This window comes from Nyctereutes procyonoides, unplaced genomic scaffold, assembly GCF_905146905.1.
Source record: "Nyctereutes procyonoides isolate TBG_1078 unplaced genomic scaffold, NYPRO_anot_genome, whole genome shotgun sequence".
Taxonomy (NCBI): Eukaryota; Metazoa; Chordata; class Mammalia; order Carnivora; family Canidae; genus Nyctereutes; species Nyctereutes procyonoides.
In genome coordinates, this window is record NW_026575020.1 from 37,688,475 (window position 1) to 37,710,914 (window position 22,440).

Genomic DNA, 22,440 nt, shown 5'->3' on the forward strand with positions numbered 1-22,440 from the left:
CCTCCCATCATGCTCAGAAAGTCACTGGTGGGGTGTGCCTCTCCTCCTATCCCATTCTTGTGTGAAAGTAAACGGAGAACCTCTGGGCATCATCTTGAAAGCCCGGGAACAAGGCGAGGGGCCTCAGCGCCCTCCGGACTTTCAGCCAAAGCTTTGCTCCAGTCTGCTCAGCGGGCATTCCCAGTGCCCAGGGTGGGGAGTAAATAAAGTAAGCACTAGAGAAAACTCAAATGCCCCACAATCTCCACAATGCAAGTCACATAGCAGAAAAAGAAATGAAACTGCCCTAATGAAAAGCATGGGCAGCCGGCCCTCAGAAGACACGCTCGAATTCCGTCTGGTTGGTGGTGGCAGGATTGCGGCTCTGGTTGGTGGATTGCTGGGTGATTTGACTGCCCTTCCGGCGTGGTGGCGCCAGGTACTCGAACATGGACGTCAGGTGGGTGGAGAGCATGCCCTTCAGATCCGAGGGCATGGGGTCCGACCAGAAGAAGTCATGGTTGAGGGCGTCATCACTGTCGATGCGCTGTGCAGGATCCAGCACCAGCAACTTGTCGATGAGGTCCAGCGCGTAGGGGTCACGCACATAGGCCTTCAGCCTGTCCTTCACCTTCCGTTTCTGGCCCTTCACCAGGTCCAGCTTCTCAAAGAGCTCATACTTGTCCACATTGGGCCATACCTGGGCAGGAGGCACGGGAAGAAGACTGTCTTAATTCAGGGGGTGTGTGGCTTGTCCCCTGGTTAGGCACCCGAAGGGACTACAGCTTCTCCTTTCAGATGCTCCCAGACCACCCATGGAGGGTGAACTTGACCTCTCCAAAGTAGAAGCAGCAGTGACCACGTGTCTGGCACACACCAAGCGCCAGGCCTTTTTACGTGGTCATCTGAAATATGTCCACCAAGCCTGATACAGGCATAGTTGTTTCACGAAGAGAAACTCAGCTCCGAGGTGAGGGATGCAAACGCCCTCCCCAGGGCCATGAACTGTGATGGAAGTGAGACTCAAGCATAGCCCATGCGACTCTAAAGAGCAGCCCCTGTCCCTCCACCAGCCACCTCTCCAGAACTTTCCTGCTATTTCACTCCCCACTCCTCCCTTGCCAGGAGGACTTCTGGATCTCTGCGTCCTGTGGGGACCAGGGGCCCAGGCAGCCTGGCCACGCACCTCAGGGGTGATGGAGCCACAGAGCTGGCTGATGAGGGCAAGCTGGTGTTGCTCGGTGTTGCCCTGCATGATAGGGCTGCGGGTCCACATCTCGGCCATGATGCACCCAGCACCCCACAGGTCAATGGGGGGGCCGTAGTCCCGCTCCCCTGGGAAGAAGAGCGCACCAGGAGGGCCCCTTGAGCCCGAGGGCCTCCTGAGACGCAATGCCCCGGGGCCGGCGGCTCAAGAAGCCCTGGCAGTGGGGGACTGAGGCCGGGTAAGTGCCCAGCCCCTGCCCCACTCCGCCCGCTCGGGAGTCCTCACCGAGCAACAGCTCCGGAGGCCGGTACCAGAGCGTCACCACACGGTTGGTATAGCGATTGGGCTGGCTGTTCTTGGCCAGGCTGAAGGCTCGGGCCAGCCCAAAGTCTGCCAGCTTCAGAACCCCATCGCGAGTGATGAGCACATTAGCTGCCTTCATGTCCCTGTGCAGGATCTGCAGGAAGCGCAAGAGGGCTCAATCAGGTTTCCAAGGGGAACCCTCAGTCGCACCCACCCAGCGGTAGGAGCCGAGGCCCACCCCAGCCTGGGTCTCTCTTACCCCATGCTGACCCCCACCTTGTTTCTGTGGATATAGTAGAGACCGTTGAGCAACATCTGCATGACCTTCTTGATCTCAGACAGTGTGAACTTGACCAAGACATTGCTCAGCAGCCCAGCAAGATCGTGCTCGCAGAAGTCAAACACTAGGTATATACTGCCTTTGCAGCGGTTATAGGGGGAAGCTGGGAGGGAAGAATGGGGGAGGAGTAAGAAAAAGAAAGTAAAAAACCCCACGTGCAACTCATTTCCCCACACAGCTTCTACCCCTCCAGCCCGTGGACACTGGGATATTCGGCTGTGCCTTCCTTCACTGGAAAACTATTTCCTGAGTGCCTCCTCTGGGCTGGGTGCTGTGGCAGGCCCTCTAGGAGCAACAGCTACGATGGAAGGACCCAAGAGCAGTCACAGTCGGTATGTCTGGGTTAAGAAGAGGCAATTTAGGTGTGTCCACTTCCAACTTTGCAAAGCCTTAGGCAGTAAGCCTCATTTTCCCCATCTGTAAAGGGGGGCAGGAGCCAAAGAACCTACCTTTGGTTCGACAGATCTCAATTAAGTTGACCACATTCTCGTGTTTCAGAAGCTGGAGGATCTTGATTTCCCGCAAAGCTGTAATGGGGAACTGGGTAGGAGAAAGGCAAGAGGGGGCCTGAGGTGAGCGAGTCAACTATAGACCAATGAACAGACCAATGAACAACCGTGTGGTCCAGATCAAGGGGCACAGGTGCAGCAAATGAGTAAGGTCACAGGCTCTGAAATTAACCATTTCAGATGTCTTAGCTGTAAAATGGGTGTAACAATAGTATGTGCCCCTCAATGAGTTGCTCTGAGACAATGAACTGAAACAGTGGGACTTAATACCTACACACTTCACTACTCGTCACTAAATAAATGTTCCACAGTTTCTTCAATATTTAAGTTTTAGCTCTATACCTGTATTTAATTTACTAGGTGGTAACAAATAGCTATTTAAAGAAATGTCCTTGCTAAGCAGGTCTCTGGGAAGCTGGACTAGGGCTAAAATGAGGCAAGGGAGGGGACTGCTCCTTTTCAACTGAGTACAGCCACTCCCTTAAAACCACCAAGTGGAATTTCTTTCCGCCTTAAGCAAAATAAATGCTAAGGAAACCGTGTTTAAAGGCTTCCTAACTTCAGGAACCAAGGCACACTCTGCAGGCATGAGCTCCCCCTCCTGGCCCCAACCGTATTTACCTAAGAGTGGGATATCAAAATCTCTAGAACATTTGAATTAAAAAATTCAATTTGGAAGCCAAATTCCCCGAATACGGAAATTGCCTAACTACCCCCCCCCCAACACACACACACACAGGTTCTCCAGACGAGAGCCCTAGCAGAAGCAGGGTGGAAACCCAACCCCGAGCCCAGGGGAGCTGGCAGGCCCGCCCACCCGGCCCATACTCACCCCCTCCTTCTCGTTCTCCATCAGCACTTTCTTCAGAGCCACCTTTTTGCCGGTCTTACGGTGCTTTGCCTTAAATACCTCCCTGCAGGCCGGAAGGGAGACCCAAGAGGTTTTATCAGGCCGTTTCTGCAGGGCCCGCCCCTCCCCCACCAGAGGAGGGGGGCAGAAAAAAGGGATTCCCCGGGCGGGGCTGGGCCGGGGACCGAGGGCACTCCGCTACCTTGCCACCCGCTATCTGCGGAGCTTCGAGCCTCTACTTCCTCCCCTCAGTCTCCTCACTCAGGCGTCTCTTGGAGCGCCCGCTCCCATCACTGGCTCCTCTCCGTAACGCCTCCCCGCCCCCCATCACAGGCCTCAGGCTCCTCCCCGCCAGCCGGCTCGGTCAGGCCCAGGCGGGCCGCAGCGCGGCCTAGCAAAACCAGGGGACACGTCTGGTGCTCATGGCCTTCCCGACCACCTCGGGCCAGGCCTTGGGCATCGTGACGTCGGATTTGAGGGGTGCAGGCCCAGAGCGCCTGGTCCCCCGGGGGCGCAGCCTTACCCGAAGGTGCCTTGGCCGATCTTCGCGAGCTTCTCATATTTGGACACCTCATCACAAAAGGGACACTCCACCGAGTCGTACTGCTTTGCCATGGCCGCCTCCAGCGCGCCGCCGCCGCCGCCCCCAGCCGCCGCCGCCGCCGCCGCCGCTCCCGCTCCGGGTCCCGCCGCCGAGCTCCAGGCCCCTCCGCGGCCGCGCCACTTCCGCCTCCACGGCCACTTCCGGCCTCGCGGCGCCGACCCCGCCTCTTCCGCCCGCCGCCCGCCGCCAGGCCCCCTGGGACTTGTAGTTCCCGGGAGGCCAGGAGCAGCCGGAGCTGCAGAGGCGCCTCCGCCGCCGCCGCCGCCGCTGCCCCCGCCTCCGCCGCCGCCACTGTTGGCGGCTGCCCCGATCGGGGGCGCGGGGAGCCGGGGCGCCGGGGCTGGGGCTCGGGGCGGTGCGTCCCGCTGCATCGGCCCGGGCCGCCGCTGCTGCCGGAGCCGCTGCCGCTCTGGCGCCCGATCCGGGGCCAGCCGCAGTGCCCTGCTCCTCCTCCTCCGACGGCGCCGCCTCCGCCGGGCTGCGCGGGGCGGCGAGCGGGGGGGTGGCCCCCGAGCCGCGGCCTGGGGTCTCCCTGGCCGGGCCCGGGCCCGGGGCGGCCGGGCAAGGGGGCGAGATGGGAAGAGCCGACGAGGAGGCGGCCCGAGAGCCCGGGAGGGGGCGCGTTATAAAGGGGGAGGTGCCCTGGCCTCGCCCTCCCCTCCCCCTCCGCCCGCCCCCCTCCCTCCTCCCTCCCACCCTCCGCGGCCGCACCTGCCGCTGCCGCCGCCGCCGCCGCCGCCGCCGCCGCCGCCCGCCCGCTGTCCGCCGGCCGCCCTCGGCGCGTCACCGCCCGCGGCCCCTCCTCCGCCTTCGGAGGTGGGGCCCCGAGCTCGACACCTGGCTGCGGAGCGCTTTGTCGCGTGCCTCAGTTTACCCCCACATGCTAGCTGCCGCGGAAAGCCCTCTCCCCGGCTCGGAGTGCCCCTCCGCAGGGAAAGGCGGGAGGCGCCGAGGGAGCGGCCTCCGGTCCTGGGAGGAGAGAACGGCCCCCGCCGCCGCCTCCCCAGGCCCCAGTCGCCCGCCGTTGACATGGCAACCGACGGCCGCTAGGGGGCGCGGCGACATTGGAGACGGCGAGCGAGCAACGCCCGGGCCTTCCTGCCCTGGACCCCCAATTTTCTGGGAGGAAGGGATGAGACCCACAGGAGCCCTGTCCCCACCCAGCTGCGTCTGAGCGGGTCAGTCCCGGGTCAGTAATCACAAAAATAGCTAGCATTTACTCAGAACTCCTGTGCGTTCAGGAATTGCTGGGCATTCCTGCTGAATCCTGCTGAATCCTCACTCAAGCGCCCCATGGGCAGGTTAACTAGCCCATTTTACAGAAGAGGGCATTGAGGTTCAGAGTGGTGAGGTCATTTGCCCACGGTCACAGAGTGACAGCGCTGTGACTGGAACCTGGTCTGTCTGATTCTGAAGAGGATTCTCCTGAGTCAAGGCTATCTACAGTCTGGCCAAGGGTAGAGCAATGGTGCAGCTTGAGGCCTGCTGTCCCTATGCCAGCCACCAAGCCCTCCACCCATCTCCTCCTCCGACCCTACTCCAACCCTTCCTCCTCATTTTCCTGCTACCTTCCAGGCTCCAGGAGCCTCTAGATTCTTCCTCCAGCTCTACTCAACAATCAACCCACAGCAAAGCTGACCTTTCTACCACCTCTGCACCCTTTCAGTCTGTCCTCTGCTGATGGGTCCTGAGTCCTACTCTCCCCAGTCTGGCCTCTCCATCTGTCCTCCTTACAGCACCTTCCAAATCCTTCTAAAATGAGGTATTTCCCTCTTCCACTGTCTTCAGGAAAATCAAAATTGTGACATTTGAGGCTCTTTCCAGCTCCATCCCAGGCCCTAGTGGCAGGAATCTCCCTCCTGCGCTTTGCTAACTCCCTGGACCTTCCTACCTTCAGAGCTGGAAGGCAGTTCCTCAGTGGCACACTGTTACCTGTCTCTTCAGGAAGCCCTCAGGGTGGCCTGGTAGCTCTTAACCCCCATGGCTTGGCTTTCCAGCCCTTGTAGAAGGAAGCAGGTTCTGATGATCCTGGCATCCCAAGAGTCTCTGTTTTGGGGGAGGGCCATGCCACAGACACCTTGATGTTCAGGCGACCAGCAGGGAGCCCCCTCCTGAGGTCAGTGTGAGGCCATCGAGGGTTTTAGGCAGTCAAGAGACCTGTCGGGGTGATCTGGGGTCTGCTTCATGGGTATGTAGAAACACGGAGGCTGTTAGCTAAATTGCAGGTAGGGAGGGCAAGGAAGGAAAGCACAATAATAATTGTAGTCATTACAATTTGTTGAAGGAAAATAAATGGTCCAAGCCAACCATCAGCACTTTACAAGAATCATCTCAATTCTCATTCATAGGTAGGTAATATAATCACCTCTGTTGTACACGTAAGGACATCGGAACTCAGAGGTAACATCACCTGGCCAGGGTCAAACAGCTGGCCAGCAGCCACACTGGTATTTAAACCAGGTCAATCTAGACCCCACCCACTGGGGCTGTGGGGAGAGCTAGGGCACAGCCAGGACACAGTACCACTGGCCTAGGTGTCCTGGATGCCCATGGGAGGTATGGGAGGGGATGGCAGTATTGGGGATGTACCATGGTTTTGGGTGGTCTCCACCATCAGACCCTCAGCCTGGGGCCCCTACCTCTTTCCCATGAGCCCTCCTTAAATCACATCCTGTGGGCAGAGGCCTCAGCGGATGTTCCGGTGATGTTGTCACCTCCACCCTACCATCCCTGGCCTGAACCCCAACATCCGCCTGTCACTTCCCCTCAGAGCTTTGGCCTCCCAGACAGAAGCCATCAGGAGCCCTTTAGAAGCCTGCCCACCACACTGCCCAGGCATGGGGTCCTGGATCACCCAGGTGGAAGTATGAACAAATTAGGTCCTAGTTGGAAATGATTTGTCACTGACTCTGACTTCTGATTTGCTGGCCTGAGGAAAATGTTTCCTGCTTCCATGGATCAGCTAAGCTGGCAAAGCCAGGCATGTGGCTAGTACTCAGTCAATGTTTGCCAACTGACTGACCAGACTCTGTGAGAGCCTCTGGTCCTGCTGCCTTGTGACAGGGAAGCTGAGGCACAGAGTAGAAGAGGGGGTTACTGGCCAGCTGCTTGACTCTGGCCCAGACCTTTGTTTTCCTCTCCTGAGCAGGGACAGAGTAGGGGGCATATGAAGGGAGGCAGAAAATAGACTCACAGGTAGGCTGCTCTTGGCTGCTGGACACAAAGGGGCCCTGGGTAGGGAGAGACCAGACAGAGGGCAGTGTGATGCTAGCAGCTCTGTACACCATGGACGTTCTGCCCACACCAGCTGGGTACTGACTCTGCTCAGCCCTGTGTCGATAGGTGTCATTTCCCTGGAGCTTTACAGTGCCCCTCTTAGGAGGTTGCCCGTATTGGGCCCAAGTTACAGAAGAGGAAACTGAGGCTCAGCGTGGTGAAGTGGCCTGTCCAAGGCCACACAGCCAGGAAGCTATGGAGCTGGGATTCAAAGCCAGGTGTCTTTGCTTTCAAAGTCCAGGGTCGGGGCTCCTGGCTGGCTCAGTGGGTGAGCAAGTGACTCTTGCTCTCAGGGTTGTAAGTTGAAGCCTTACATGTACATGCAGCCTACTTAAAATTAACAGCAACAACAAAAACAAAGCCCAGGGGGTCATTTACCATCAGCCCACACAAACCCCAATATCAGACAACTGGGTCAAGCCAGGAGAAGCTGAGACCTATAGTACAGGCGCCAGTATGGATACATATGGCCAATTCCTCTCAGGGAGGGTGAAGTCTGTTCGAATATGCAAATAAAGACACCAGTGAGTGTAACATGGATAACACTTGCAGTAAAGATGTTTTATTTCACTGCCACAGGATCACATGAGGGATGTTGAATTTGTCCCATTTTACGGATGGGAAAAACAAGGCTCAGCGAGGTGACATGACTTGCCCAGGGTCCTGCACGTGGGATCTGAACTCAGGTTCGCCTGGGCCCCAGTGACTTTGACAATGAAGATGAAGGATTCCAAAGCATAATAGAACCTGGCCAAACACAGACTGGGGGAAGAGGCAGGAGGGAGGGGACAGGAACCAGAGCAGGGCTCCCTAGGGCCCTGTGGCTGGGTCTTGAGCTGCGGCCACTCAATGGTGGCAAAACTCTCAGCCAGTGGTGGTGGGTGGGAGAGCCACACTTGGGGTGTGGGTCCAGCCGCAGCAGGGGCCTGGAGGCAGGAAAGCACTTATCTTGTCTGGGCTATGGAGCACATGCGCTACTCTGGGCCAGCCTCCAAAGCAGGCTGAGGAGGGTCTGCGAGACAGCCACCCGCCAGCAGGTCCCCAGCGGCACTCCCAACGGCCACTCAAGGCAGCACAAAGGGGGCTCTGAGCTCAGTGGAGCTGCCACACTGAGCCCCATTCATTCTCCCAGGGACGCGGCAACTGCCCTGGCGCCCAGGCCAACGGCAGCAACACGGCCTCACGGCCTCAGCTCAGCCTCAGCTCGGCCCAGCTCCCGGCTCCCCCACCCTGTGCTCTCCTGGGCGCTTCTGGGCCTGTGCCACTCTGCCCCAGGCCTGCACCACCCCCATCCTTCAGCAACAATCACCGGGGGCTGCGAGGCCACCGGGACCAGCCTGGGCCAACTTTTGCTCCTTTCATCCTCCCAACAAGCCCTGGAAATGGGAGCGACTGTGACCCTACTTCATGGACAGAAACGGAGTACCAAAGAGGCAGTGTCTCGTGAAGGGTCACACGGTGAGGCAGGAGTGCCAGAAACCCACCCAGGTTACTGAGACTGCCTCCCAGGAAGGAAGCCAGGGATATCCCCTCTGCCTTCCATGAGGAAGACCCCTGGCTACTGCCAGGCCACAGGCCCTTCTCTCTCTTCTTTTTTTTTTTTTTTTTAAGATTTTATTCATTTATTCATGAGACACACACACACACACAGACAGAGACACAGGCAGAAGAAGAAGCAGCCTCCATGCAAGGAGCCCGATGTGGGACTCGATCCCTGGACTCCAGGATTATGCCCTGGGCTGAAGGCAGGCACCAAACCACTGAGTCACTCAGGGATTCACCCTTCTCTCTCTTCTGACAACTGCAGGTGGGAGAGGGCTCTGGCCAGGAACTAGGACACCTGGGGGTGCGTCTGTCTAGCCTCTGCTCCTCTTCAGCCTCAGTTTGCTCATCTGTACAATGGGAGAGTACCAACACTTGCCTCACAGGTCTGTTGCAGGGACTGAGCAGATGATCTGTGAGGCTTTCAGCTCCATGCCTGGCTCAGGGTCAGGACTCAGTAGAAGGACTGTTTCTTCCCAAGCCCATGACCCAGAAACCCCATCCCTTCATTTGAACTTTGAACACTGGTCCCATCCAGATCTGTCTGTGAGCAAGACCCTGCTGTCTGGGTCTCATAGGGTGTGTCTCTTTTTCCCTCAGGGACTCCAGTCCCCTCTTATCCCACGAAAAAGTTTCAATCAGATACTGCCCCTACCAAGGCCCATCATCCAGCTGCAGGGGGCAGGGGCAGCTCTGGAGCTGTGGGTGTGGAAGTTAGGCCCTCAGCAGGGGTCCTAATTCCAGGTAAGCTGACTTTGGGGGAGGCCCTCAGTTTCCACATCTGTAAAATGGGGAGGAGAGAAACATTTATCTCCTAGGGCAGGAGGACTGAGCTCTGGCTGGAATGTACCAAGTGATCAGAAGATATTAGTCATCATTGTTTTTTACTGAGAATGCAGGAAGGGCCCCATCTGACCTTGGACTCCCTCTTGCCAGCCTCAGGGCCAGGATAATTATGTCCAATCATGCTAGGGCCTCTGTGGGTTAACGGTGTACCTTGCATTTATGCCCATTCTAGAGATGGGGTGACTGGGGCTTCAGAGGCAGCAGTAACTTGCTTGCAGTACACAGAGCTGGGATCTGAACAACCCCTGGCCACCTCAACACCAGCAGCAGCTGACAGCGTCCGCAGGTGTCTGGGACAACCTGTGTTGGGGAGTTTCATTTCCTCATCTCTCTCCTGCCCACTTGAGCATACATATGTGTGCGCACGTACACACACACACATGTTATAGGGTGGAAAACCACCGAGCTGTGGGCTTAGGACCTAAATGGGTCAGATGTAACCCAGTCTATGCCATCAACCTGCCATATGACCTGGGACAATCCCTCTGCCCATCTGTTCTTCGGTTTCCCCACGTCCAATGGGCGTGGGGGACCAAATTACCACCATGTCTCTGCTGGCTTAAGAGGGAATGATCATGCCATGGCAGGCACCCATTCTGTGCCAGGCTTTGTACCAAGCACTGGACCCTGTGAGGTAGGCATGGCAAATACCCCCTGCTCACAGTGAGGAACCTGAGGCTCAGAGAGGTCAGTGGCCTGGCCGGGATCACACAGGGCAAGTAGCCAGCCAAGATGACAAAGTAGACAGCCAATACTGGAATGTTGATTTGGGTGGTCCCAGGGCCACAGGCCTAACCACCACACTCTTCACTGCTGCCAGTCCTTCCCCCAGACACTGACAGTTAGAACAAACTGCCCTGTGGGCAGGCCTGACTCCCAGCACCCTTCCAGCCTCTGGCCAGACCCCCTGACAGCCTTTGGCAGGTCTCTCCACGCCCCGCCCCGCCCCCCAGCAGGCTCCATTCCCTGGGCCTGTGGTTTGTCTCCCAGGCCCTCCAGGTCCCATGGGCTTGTGGTCTGCCCCCTGCCCCCCCAACAGCCAAGGCCAAGGAGGCAGCCCACAGGGGCCCAGACTAGGGGAGGCCTTGGCCCCCGCCCCCTGTGGAGAGGATGGGGAGGGTGGAGCTGTGGGAGTTTCACTGGTTTAAAAATACACAGAGGAAGCGAGTGAGAGGGTGCGAGAAAGGGGAAGGGGAGGTGAGGGAGGAACCTCAGCATTGATGTCCGGAGCTGGCCAGGGGCTCTGCGGTACTTGCCAAGATGACAGAGGGACCCAAGAAAGCCAGCAGAAAGTTCAGTGAGTGCGGGGTGCCCTCTGCACTGTCTCTCATCCTCTGTCTATCCTTCCAGCTCGGCCTCTGTCTGCACTTGCTTCTTCATCACTGTCTCCTTTCTAATTCTTTCTCTCCATCTCTGCTCCTCTCCAGAACTCCCTGCTTCTGGACTCCCTGTCTCCACCCCTCCATCACTGTGGTCCAGTAGCTCTTCTCTGTCTCCAGCTGGTTTGGCTCTCTATCTCTGCTTCTTGTCTGACTCTGCCCATCTCTGTTCCTCTGTCCCTGCATTCGTCTGTGTGTCCACCTCCGGTTTCCCTGGACCCCATGGCTGAGCAAGGGGAAACCTCCACACACTCCATGCCCTGCCTCTGGGGCGGGTTCACATGGCGGAGGGATGAGGGTGCTCGGGTTGGAAGTTACTAGGGCTGGAGAGGGTACGGTGCACCATGGGATGCTGTCCCACGTCACTCCCCAACAGCAGTGACGTTGGGACCCAGTGCAACTCCATGAGGGGGTCACACCCACTATCACTGCTTCCCCAGGTCAGTCCCTTCCTGACCTGGTCTCAGCAAACTTCTGCTTCCCCTGAGTCCTTCCATCTGATAGCACGGGGGGTGAGGGGGGGAGCATATAGGGCCAGGATTATGACTGTATCCCACAGATGAAAATATTGGGGCTCAGAGACTTGCCTGAGATCATATGGGGCTTCCCGGCAGGTCAATCCCATGTCCCTGGACTCGGCCTCGGTTTCCCTCCCTGTCCTGCTCTACTATTTCCTCCAGATAGCCCCAACCCCAACTCCGGTGCCCAGGAGACCACAGTTCTTGGTCCCCCTCCTGGCAATTGGCATATTTCTGGCCCATGACATAGCTAAGAGCAGAGCATCAGAATTTTCCAACAGTTTGTCTGAAGGCAGAGGCTGAGACCAAGTAGGGGGTGGGCTGGGAAGGAAAGCCCTAGAACACTGACCCCTGCAGTCCAGAGCCTTGAGCCCTCATCCAGGCTCAGCCCTGCTGTGTGATCCTGGGTGAGTCCCTTCCCTCTCTGGGCCTCAGTCTGCTCTCACCAATGAGGGCATCCTACCTATATATTCCAACGTGGTGGTGAGGACCCGAGGAGGCAGAGTGTGCCCAGGAAGTGAAAATGCCAGGATTTTCCCTTTTCACTCATCTGGAGGCCAGGGGGTTGTCAGAAGTGGTGGCTTTGAGGAGGGGCAGTCCCAGGGCTGGGGGCGGGGCGGGGGCGGAGGGAACTCACACGCACCCCTGCGGAAATGAGGGAGATGGTATCACCCGAGCCCTGCCGCCCAAGTCAGGACCAGGAGCTCAGCTGACAGGAAGGACAGAACCACAGAGTGGGCCCCTCGGGTTCCCAACCACCTCCTTCTCGCTTCATCCCCCGCCCCAGGTGCTCAAACAGCCCCCCTCCCTGCCCCTCTGCCCTCCACCCCTACACACACACACACACACACACACACACACACACACTCAAATACACTTCATCTGCTGGCTATGCCACCCCTGGTGGTGCCTTCCATGGCTCGTGTCATCTGCAAAAAGGGAAATTAAACTCCTGCCATTGAACTGTGCTGGGAATTCAGTGAGGTGACCTCTGAAGCACAGCTGACCCATCAGAGGCATTTCTGGTGATCACCATCATTATCTATGTTACTTGTGGAGGCTATTTTGGGTGCCAGGCACCCTACTAAGTGTGTTATTTACATGCTTTCCTTCAGTCCTCTTGCTGTCCATAGGAGGTGGGTACGACAATCTCTATTTTGCTGATGTGGCGAATGGGGCTTGGAAAGGTCAAGCGACTTGCCTAAGGTCACACAGCTAGGATGTGCAAGCGGAGGGACTGAAGCCCAGGGCTGTGTGACTCTAGAGCTGCTGTGTTATATCATAACAGCCCTGAGCCCCCCTTGAAGCCTCAATAAGAGGAACAACATGTATTTTTTATTGTTATTATTACTGCTGCTGGCATTAACTCCTTTCCTTCCCCTCCTCCCTGCCAGAGTTCTTCAAGTTTAAGGGCCTTGGGAGTCTTTCGAACCTCCCTCGGTCCTTCACCCTGAAAAGATCCTCAACCTCCAGCAGTATCGAGTCCCATCTGGAGCCTGACACCTTTGAGGCTACACAGGATGACATGGTGACTGTCCCCAAAAGCCCCCCTGCCTATGCCCGCTCCAGCGACATGTACAGCCACATGGGCACTATGCCTCGCCTCAGCATCAAGAAGGCTCGAGACCCACAGGCTACCCACAAGACCAAGGAGGTGGGCCTTGAACCCCACTTAGTGGCCCAAGGTCTGCCCAACCCTCCAGGCTTGGAGGCAGCCAAGGAGGTGGTGGTGGAGACCAAGCCCCCCCTGGAGGACACCCCAGCAGTGGGACCCAACCCTTCTGCAATGAGCCCCACAGAAAAGCCTAAGGATCCCAGGGCAGACAGAAAAGAAGAAAGAGCCCCCAGGAATGTGCCTCCAGAAAGGTAGGTGCCCACCAGGAGAGGGGGAGGGTGGGATGTGCAAGAAGAGTGGTATCTCCAGCCTCCTGCTAAATAGAGTCCAGAGAGGACCCCATGATACACACATCGAGGGGGGAATAAAAACCCTGTGCATAAACCAAGTGCTTACTACAGACCAGGCACTGTGTTTAGTCCTTCACTTGCACTTAATTCTGAAAAACAAAACAAAAACAAAAACAACTGGTGAGGAGATTCTGTTATTTCCATATGACAGATGAGGAAGAGGAAGCTGAGACTCGGAGAGGGAGAGTCATCTGCCCCAGTCAGGTTGCATATCTGGCAAATGACAAAGTTGGGATTTGAACAAAGACCCACCTGACTTGCCCTAGGCAGCCTCCAGAGGGAACTGCAGGGCTGTTTGGGCCCTGAGCCCAATCACTGGATCCCGCCCAGCCTCCCTTCTTTAGTTCTACCGGACAACCCTGCTCCCTCCTGCTTGCCACTTGGCTTGGTTATACCATGAGTTGAGTTCATGCAAAAATACAGTGATGATATGACCTGAGCTCACTCCCATTTAGGAAGCACCCATTCTACTGGGTGTCAAAACAAATATTACTCACAGACAACTCTGTAAAAGAATCTGTCATTAGCCCCATCAAACAGATGGGGAAACTGAGGCTCGGCCAACATGGCAGAGCTGGATTTGAGCAGAAAACTGCCTGCCTCCTGTGGCTGCACACTCACCTCTCACATTGTACCCACCACCTTGGAAGCCCTACAGGTGTGTGCTTCATGCCCTTGGGAGACCCTCAATCCGAACCATAGCAGTCTCCAGCTTTTCAACTTTCAGAATCTGTGTCTAACCCACACCAGTCAGATGTGCTTATTTAAATGAAGGCGCGGGGCAGGGGCGGGGACCAGCTGAGGAAAAATAACTCTAGAGCTGGTCCTGGGACCTCTCCTCAATGGCTTTTCCCTGAGACACCAAACACTGCTTCTGGGTGCTGGGGTAATTGAGTCCAGACCTCTGTTCAATGGGGAGCAAGACTTTGTAAAGCTGCAGAAGGAATCCAGCCCAGACTCTGCCTCTCACTGACTGCAGGATCTTGGGTCATAGAAGGACATAATGATAGCACCTACCTTGGAGGGCGTGATGACAATTCAGGAATAACCTAAGTGCTTTGTCATCGTCTCTGATCCACGCTGCCTTCTTCTGCCATCCCCTCCTTAGTTCAGCCCTACTTGGGCGTGGAGGAGCAAGGATTGGATGCAGGGGAGAGGGCCTGATGGGTTCTGGGCCGTTCTGAGGCACCCTGAGGTCTGAGACGTACCCTGGGAGTTTGCAGGAGCCGGGCGCGTGGAGGGGCGCGTGGAGGGGCGCGTGGAGGGGCGCGTGGAGGGGCGCGTGGAGGGGCGTGGCTTTTCCAGGCTTCGAAGCGGACTGTTAGGGGAAGGTGGCTTTGGAACGAGGCGGGCCGAGGCGGAGGGGTGTGCCCGGGGGCGTGGCCTTCCGGCCCCAGACTCTGACAGATGGGGAAGGGGGCGGAGCGAGACGGGAGGGGAGGGGTGTGCTCGAGGCCGGGCGTGTCCTCCCCGGCGGGAGGCGTAGGCTGGGGAGCGGCCCCCGGCGGAGGGCGAGGGGCGTGCCCGGGGCGTGGTCTACAGGTCAGGCTCCGCCCCCGGGGTTCGGCTCCGAGCTCCGCAGCTCCGCCGCCTGAGAAAGGCGGGAGCCGTCAGGCCGAGGAGGTGTCCGGGCTGCAGGTAGTGACCGCGGGGGACCATGACTGCAGTGGGACGAAGATGCCCTGCACTGGGACCCAGAGGGTGAGTGACCAAGCTGGACCTGAGGAGGGAACGGGAATGGTTTGAGGGGAAATCAGTGCCCTTGCAGCAACCAGCGAAGGAAGATGCCCTGTTAGCATCAGGGACTTTTAGGCTTCCTTTTGGTGTAATTTTGTCCCTGTCTTGTCCTCGCACAGGTTGGGCATTTCCTCCTCACAACAGCCCCAGAAGAAGGGCACTATTATCATCCGATTTTACAGATGAGGAAAGGGAGATTTACTTGATGGTTTGCCTGCCACAGTATCGAAAGTTAGAACCGGGGTTTAACTCCATCTTCCTGGCCCATGCCCTTAAAGGCTGGACAGCCCGTTCCCTTCCATTTGGGTCAGGGTCTCTGGGAGGAATGGTCCTGAGAAACCTTGAGGATGCCAAGTCTGGGACCCAGGATTCCTCCCTGTGGGTAGGGGCCCTGGTGGTCCTAGGCAGTGCCTCTGGCGTCAGGCCTGGCCTTGGACTGGCAGAGGAAACAGAGAGACAGAGCGACAGGCCTCCATCCCTCAGTCATCCAGGGCACTCATCCAGAGTGTCCTATAGTCCTGAGGGGGGTGAGGTTAGCATGTCTGATTGAGGCCCTTCCTGGTGTCCTGAGATCCAGTGTCCCACTTGCCCTCCAGGCCAAGCAAGAGGCCAGAAATTAAAGGTTCTTCCAGGAGCCCCTGAAAGCCAGCCCTGAGTCCCAGAGTTAAGAGAGCTGCTTTGCCTATGATCTCAGATTTGCCCTGCCCTACTCTGGGCTTCAATCTCCTAGCAGCCCAGATGGGACTGGAATGGTCTCTGATGATACATCCAGTTTGTTTTTTTTGTTTTGTTTTGTTTTGTTTTTTTGATACATCCAGTTTGGAGAGGAGGGCATTTGAGAACTGCCACTGAGCAAGACTGGGGCCCCATTCCCGAGTGTCCCAAGGAGGTCATCTATGGCTGCTCAGGGAGTGGTCAAAGCTGGGGTAGATGGTGTCCCTCCCCTGCCCCTGGGAGGCAGGGTGCACCTGGAGCAGAAGGAAGGAAGGGGAAGAGGTGAGGCTGCAGGAGTTTCCTGGTGCCCTGTTCCCTGCTGAGATCATGGGGGATGAGGAGGAAGGAGGGAGGAGGGGCCAGGAGCACAGGGGCTGAAGAGCCTTTAGCTCCCAGACAGAAGAATACCAGCCTAGCCTCACCCTACCCTACAGCACCTCAGCCTTCTGCAGGGAAATAGCAGGTCCAGACATCCTTGACACCCTCCCCTTCAGTCCGTGTTAGGAGGAGAAGTGGAGGCCTGGTAAAGGAAGGAGGCCCCAACACCTTCCACCCACACCCATGCCCACACACAGGAACTGCACTCCAGGGTCCTGCAAGAGGTGGTTGAGATCTGGCTCACAATTGGCCAGGCCCTGCCTGAAGCACCCCACAGGTGCCATCTCCCACACAGGCCCTGTGAAGGGGAAACCTCTGTTTGCTTCATTTTACCAATGAAGAGACCAAGACTCAGAGAGGGGAAGGGATTTTCCTGGGGTCACAGAGAGATTAAGTGTCAGAGCCTAGATTTGATTCCAAACGTGACCAACTCCCAAGTCATCAGGCTGCATTTCACTTTTCGCAAGTAAAAACCACAAAGCCATTTCTATGTTACTTAAATGACCTCCTATAAGCCCCTGGAAGGGAAATAATAGGAGCTTATTGTACAGATGAAGACACAGGTTTTCTGGGGCCAATAGCTTGCTTGAGATGACACATATAGTTGAGTTGGAATTTCATTCACTTTAATATTTACTGTGATGTGACTATGCCCTAGACACTCTTGAGAGTTCTGGGAGACAGCAGTGAGCACAGCAGACAAAACCCTGCTATTGTGAAGCCCCCATCCATTGTGGGGGAGACATGATAAGACAAGGAGTTAGATGGTCAAGCAGAAGAGGGATGTGCTGGGGGAAATATTGAAACCATCTAGGGGAATTGGTCAGGGCAGGAGAATGTCTAGTGGTAGCGATTTAGGAAGGTTAGCCAGGAAAAAGCTCTCTTTGAAGTGATGTTTGAATAAAGGGATGAGGGAGCAAACTCTCTTGATATCTGGGGAAGAGTGTGCCAGGCCAAGGGAACAGCAGGTACAAAGACCCTGAGGTAGGAGCATCCTTGGCATGTGTGAAGAACAGCCGAGACCTACAGTGGCTGGAGGAGATGAGGATGGGGGCTGGGGAGTGGAGTACTGGGAGGCGAGGCCAAAGAGGAAACGGGTTCAGATAATGGAAGGCCTGGAAGGCCCGGCAAGGACCTGGCTTTGACCCAGGGAGATGCGGCCATTGCTGGCCTTGAGCAGAGGAGGGCCTCACTCAGACTTATGTTTTATGAGGACCTTTCCTTTGAGGAGGGTTTGAATGAAGTTCCACTCATTGTAAAGTGTCACACCCAAGCGTTCTTTCCTCCCTGCCAGATCACAGAGACCCAGGCCCCTCCACTCTCACTCTCAGGGCTGTTCAGAGGGAGATTTGGAGCAGGTGGCACCCCACAGGAGAGCCAGGGACACCCTGCGATGTGGGTGCCCCAGTCCTGGTGCCAGGCACTGAGAACGGGCCAAGAATCTGCCCCCCATCCCATTTCCTTTTGGAATGTTGATCCTGGTCCAAGAATTCCCAACACTCTCCAGAGTCCCACGACCCTCTCGGCCCTGCAGAGTGACGTCAGCTGCTGGGCATCTGGTAGTGATTACCCACCAGGGGAAGGGGCTGTGGTGGGCTCAGCCTGATGGGCCTCCTCAGGCTCTGGGCGGCTGGTCCTTGTCTTCCGAAGGGGCCCAGCTGCTCCCGGCTCTCATTTCCTGTGGAGACTTTCTCACAGTCCTCCTTGAGACCCCCGGATGCCTCTGGCTGTGGGAACTGTGCTGGCTCAGGAAGGACAGACAGTACCCCCACCCCCAGCTGGAACCACATCCCCCCCACCCTGAAACCCTCAGGGGACCTTGTTTGCAGAATCCTGGACCCACATGGAGTAGAGCTGGAGAGGAAGTTGGGGACATCACTGATTGAACAATGTTGAGCAGCCCCTTTGCCCCGTCTGATGCTCAGGTTCTCCAACTGTAAAATGGGGACAATATGAGCACCCACTTCACGGACACACTGTGAGGACTAGATGAGGTAGAGCATTTGTCCTGGGCAAGGCCCAGGGAAGGGCCAGTATATAGGAGCTGCTCTTGCTATCACCACGCCCGTGTCATGGAAGAGTTCACTGAGGCCCCAAGAGGGGGACATTCGGGGCTCAAGTGGCTTCCTCCATCCAGAGTCAGAGAGGGTCTTCTCTCCTCCCATCCTGCCCCATTTCTCCTTCTTGACATCAATTCTGGGCTCGTGGTCCAGTGGAAATATTAGTTTTCTTTGCCCTTCCCTCCCCACCTTCTGATGGAGATGGTCCCCACCCTGGAATGGTCCCCTTTCTCCAGGGGAGCCTGCCTCATGCAAGGAACAAAGCGGAGCCAACCCAGATGGAGAGTCTGAGCAGCTGTGTGTCCTGGATCAAGTCGCAAACCTCAGCTTCCTCTCCTGTCAAGCGAGGCCTCCAGATCACAGGCATTCAGTCAGCACGCTACACATGCCCTCCCCTGTCCTCTTCTCCAGCAGATTTTGAGGGTCTGTTAGTAGCTCTCAGGGCTCCAAAGCCTCAGGTCTTCCCTGGAAAGAGTAGCCCCCATCTGCCCTAGCCTCACAGGGCTGGTCCCATTTGTGAACTCCTGCGGGCAGGCTCACCCCTGTCAAGAAGACAGAGGGCACAGAATGGTGGAGAAGGAGCAGGGATGTCTTCAAGACAGTGGTGGCCCATCTTACTGGAGGTGGAGTGGGGCAGGGGCTAAAGCCAAGAGCCTACGTGGCAGAGAATTGCGAAAGCCCCAAGGCAGGGTGCCCGGGGAAAGACAGGGCTTTCCACCTCCACCCTCTCCACCCAGGAACTTAAAAACTAAAGAGGGGATCCCTGGGTGGCGCAGCGGTTTGGCGCCTGCCTTTGGCCCAGGGCGCGATCCTGGAGACCCGGGATCGAATCCCACGTCAGGCTCCCGGTGCATAGAGCCTGCTTCTCCCTCTGCCTGTGTCTCTGCCTCTCTCTCTCTCTCTGTGACTATCATAAATAAATAAAAATTTAAAAAAACAAAAAAGAACTAAAGAGCACAGAGCAAGCAGTATTGCTTTTCTGTCAGGGTGAATGATGGTCGCAGTGAAAGGTAAAAGAATCTGCAGTCCCCACCTCCCCGACCCTCCCAACACCCCCCCACCAAGGGCAGAATGGGAGGTCTCCTTAGCTGGGAGCTTGAGCAGCAAGAGGAAACACCTAGGTTTGGTAACTCTGCACTCTTCCTTCTCAGGTTGCTTGTGGATCTGAGGGGACGCTTAATGCCCATTTTACAGAAGAGGCAGTTGGAGGGGAGGAGGCAGGGTAAAGCTGAGAAGCAGGAGGCAGAGGTTGGGGAAGGGTCCACCTGAGGCCATATGGCCAGGCCTGGAGGCCCATGGGGGTCAGAGAGAAGGTAGACAGGCAACTGGCCTCTGCAGAGGGTAGGGCTGCCCCTGGCAAGGGAGGGTCAGGGTGGGATGGGACAGCAGGTGCTCTCTAGTGCCTCTCCTCCAGGATCCCCTGGGAAGCCTCCCCCTTTCTCCTGGCCAGGATGGAGGCCCTGAAAGCAAAGCTCAGATTTAAACCTGTGTTGGGGAAATAAAGGATAATGGGCTCTAATTACTGCTCATTAATCCAATTAATTAAGCTAATGTATGCAATAAGTGGTATCAGTTATCAGAACAAATCAGTTAATACAGGCAACTAAAGGGGTTGGTTATTTGAATAATTAATGTGGCTGATTAATGGGACTGATTTACTGATTGTCAGAATTGTTTATTAATTGATTTCACCACTAATATTAAAGAGGAAGTGCCTTTTAAGTCCACAAAGTAAAAAATAAGTTGTTGTTGTTTTTTTTTTTAAGATTTTGTTTATTCATGAGAGATACCCAGAGAGAGAGAGAGAGAGAGAGTGAGAGAGGCAGAGACACAGGCAGAGGGAGAAGCAGGCTCCATGCAGGGAGCCTGATGAGGGACTGGATAGGATCCGAGGACTTCAGGATCACGCCCTGGGCCGAAGGCAGGCGCTAAACCACTGAGCCACCCAGGGAACGCCAGTAAAAAATAAGTTAATTAATTGGTGGAGTGGAGCCTTTAAAAATGGAAGCTTCAATTTCTGAATTTGATGATTACAATGGGAGGGACAATGTTCTAGAAATGTCTAAGTGAACTGAGATCTGAAGGCCACGTAGGATCCACTCTGGCCCTAAGGGAGAGAGGACATTCGAAGCAGAGGGAGCATTATGTGGAAAGGCCCTGAGGCTGGAGGGAGCAGAGCTCTTTGGACAAAGTGCAAGCAGGCTAGAGTGCAAGGAAGAGCAAGGGGAGAGGGGAGGGATGGCTGTGTCAGAGTGCTGAGCCATGAGAACAAGACTTTGTTGCACAGGGCAGCTGTGTGACACCCATTCATTCAACAAAATTTTTGTGGGGTGCCTGGCACTGCTCTTGGCAGATCCCAATCCCTGTCCTCTCGGAGTTTATGTTCTAATGAAAGAAGATTGTTCATGCATGGCAGGTCAGATGTGCAGTGGAGTAAAACCAGAGAGAAGGGAGATAGGGTGTGTTTAGAGATTCTCACTTCAGACAGGTGGCAAGGGAAGGCTGTGCTGAGCTCAAGGGGACATTTTATTAAAGACCTGATGTAGGGCAGGGTGGGAGCTCAGTGGTACCTGGGGAGAAAGTATTCCAGCAGAGGGAACAGAAAGTACAAAGGTCCTGCAGTAGGAACAAAAACCTGCAAGAAGCCGAGCATGGTGGGAGCATCATAAGTGAGGGGAGCAGGGCAGGACACTGGGTGGGAGAGATGGTGGGGATCTAGTCCACAAGGCTGTCAGGGGGACTTCAGCCCTTACTCTGAGTGACACTGGGGGCCAACCCTGGTGGGTCGAAGCAGAGGAAATCCGGGCCTGACTTTCATTTTAACAGGAGTGCTTGGACTGCTGGAGTGAGAACAAGTCACAGAGGACACACATAGAGGCAGGGGAGCCAGTGATCAGGTGGTGGCAATAGTCTAGGCAAATGATGACGATGACATGGATCAGAGGCAGACATGGTCACGTTATGTCTTGGAAATCCTGGAGTATTGTAGAGGGGCAGGGTGAGGTGATGGGGGTCCAAACGTGGCCCCAGGCCTGCAGCTTCTTGGGCCTTGGCCTCTGCCCTGAGCTCCCCCATTGGCTCTGACCACCCCAGCCCACTTGATCCTTGGTGCAGGCAGCCACCCCCCACACCAAGGCTCTGCTCCCTCCCCTGGGCCCAAGGAGGAGGTAGACAGGAAGCAGGAGGAAGCTCTGAGGGCAATCCCAGTGTCCTGGCCAATCTGTTCCCAGCAGTGGGCGGAAATCCGGGACTGAATGGCCGGAAACTCTGGGATGGGACACCTCACCCCGGGAAAAACTGGCAGAGGTGAATGCGCAGGGGAGGGGACCCCATGCCACCTCACTCCCACCGCTGCTAGACAGACAGAACCAAAACAGCCGTTGACTGGGCTGCAGCTTGATGGGCTATGTCCTTAAGTCAGGAAAGACTCTAGGAGAGAAGGTTAGCAACAGGGAGGGCTGTCAGTCAGCCTTTCAGTGAGGAGCCCCTGGCCTCAGGAGCTGGGGAGCCCCGTGTGGAATTCTGCCTGAGGGATACCTACCTTACCCACGATTTTGAAAGCTTACATTTTTTTTGTGTATGTTTTAAATTAAGTTTATTTTACTAAATTTATGACATTTAAATTTAAATATTGGGCTTCTGGAGGTGAGGAAGCAGTTTCCTAATGTTTGGCCTCCCTCCCTATTGTGTAGATGGGAACACTGAGGCCTGTCCTAGCCAGGGAACCAGGACCCAGCCTGACAAAATGAATCATTATGCTAGTGATCCATATTGGCTGAGTACTTACTGTTCATGTATTCCTTTAAGCAATCGTGAGCTCCTCCTATGCGCCAGGCACTGTGCTGGGGGCTTAATGATGGATGAGACAGTCAATGCCCTTATGTAACAGGCAACAATACATGTAAAATGATCATTGCAGGCTGAGGAAAATAAAGGAGGGTTGAGGACAGAGAGTGAAGGCCCAGGGAGGGTGGTCAGGGAAGGCTTCTCCGAGGAGGGGCATTAAACAGAGCCCTAGGGATCCCTGGGTGGCGCAGCGGTTTGGCGCCTGCCTTTGGCCCAGGGCGCGATCCTGGAGACCCAGGATCGAGTCCCACATCGGGCTCCCGGTGCATGGAGCCTGCTTCTCCTTCTGCCTGTGTCTCTGCCTCTCTCTCTCTGTGTGTGACTATCATAAATAAATAAAAAAATTAAGAAAAAATTTTAAAAAATAAAAATAAAAAAAATAAACAG

The 22,440-nt window shown here is 56.0% G+C and overlaps 2 protein-coding genes across 4 annotated transcripts in view; one reads left to right on the forward strand and one right to left on the reverse strand.

Annotated features, from left to right (window-relative positions):
• Positions 1-131: 131 nt before the first annotated feature.
• CDK9 (cyclin dependent kinase 9) lies at positions 132-4,448 on the reverse strand. Its single transcript, XM_055319077.1, has 7 exons — positions 3,712-4,448; positions 3,171-3,252; positions 2,279-2,369; positions 1,766-1,932; positions 1,472-1,643; positions 1,166-1,314; positions 132-679 (listed from the first exon to the last, which is right to left on the reverse strand). Exons 1-7 carry the CDS (start codon positions 4,161-4,163, stop codon positions 314-316), a joined length of 1,479 nt encoding a protein of 492 aa, XP_055175052.1. The 5' UTR covers positions 4,164-4,448; the 3' UTR covers positions 132-313.
• Positions 4,449-10,692: 6,244 nt separating this feature from the next.
• Positions 10,693-22,440, forward strand: part of SH2D3C (SH2 domain containing 3C) — a 30,606-nt gene continuing 18,858 nt past the window's right edge. Inside the window, exons 1-2 of one of the 3 annotated variants that reach the window (XM_055335397.1) lie at positions 10,693-10,753; positions 12,748-13,219. In XM_055335397.1, the coding sequence (XP_055191372.1) occupies positions 10,717-10,753; positions 12,748-13,219 (509 nt within the window). In that variant the 5' untranslated portion in view covers positions 10,693-10,716. Of the gene's footprint in view, positions 10,754-12,747; positions 13,220-14,933; positions 15,020-22,440 lie in introns of those variants that run through there. The other 2 variants (XM_055335423.1, XM_055335405.1) reach the window with 2 other exon arrangements.

Coding starts and splice junctions, on each gene's coding strand:
- CDK9 (XM_055319077.1), bottom strand. CDS start 4,163: ATGCAGCGGGACGCACCGCCCCGAGCCCCAGCCCCGGCGCCCCGGCTC. Junction 1,315..1,471: donor GCCTCCGGAGCTGTTGCTCG/GTGAGGACTCCC, acceptor TCTTCTTCCCAG/GGGAGCGGGACTACGGCCCC. Junction 680..1,165: donor GTGGCTCCATCACCCCTGAG/GTGCGTGGCCAG, acceptor CCTCCTGCCCAG/GTATGGCCCAATGTGGACAA.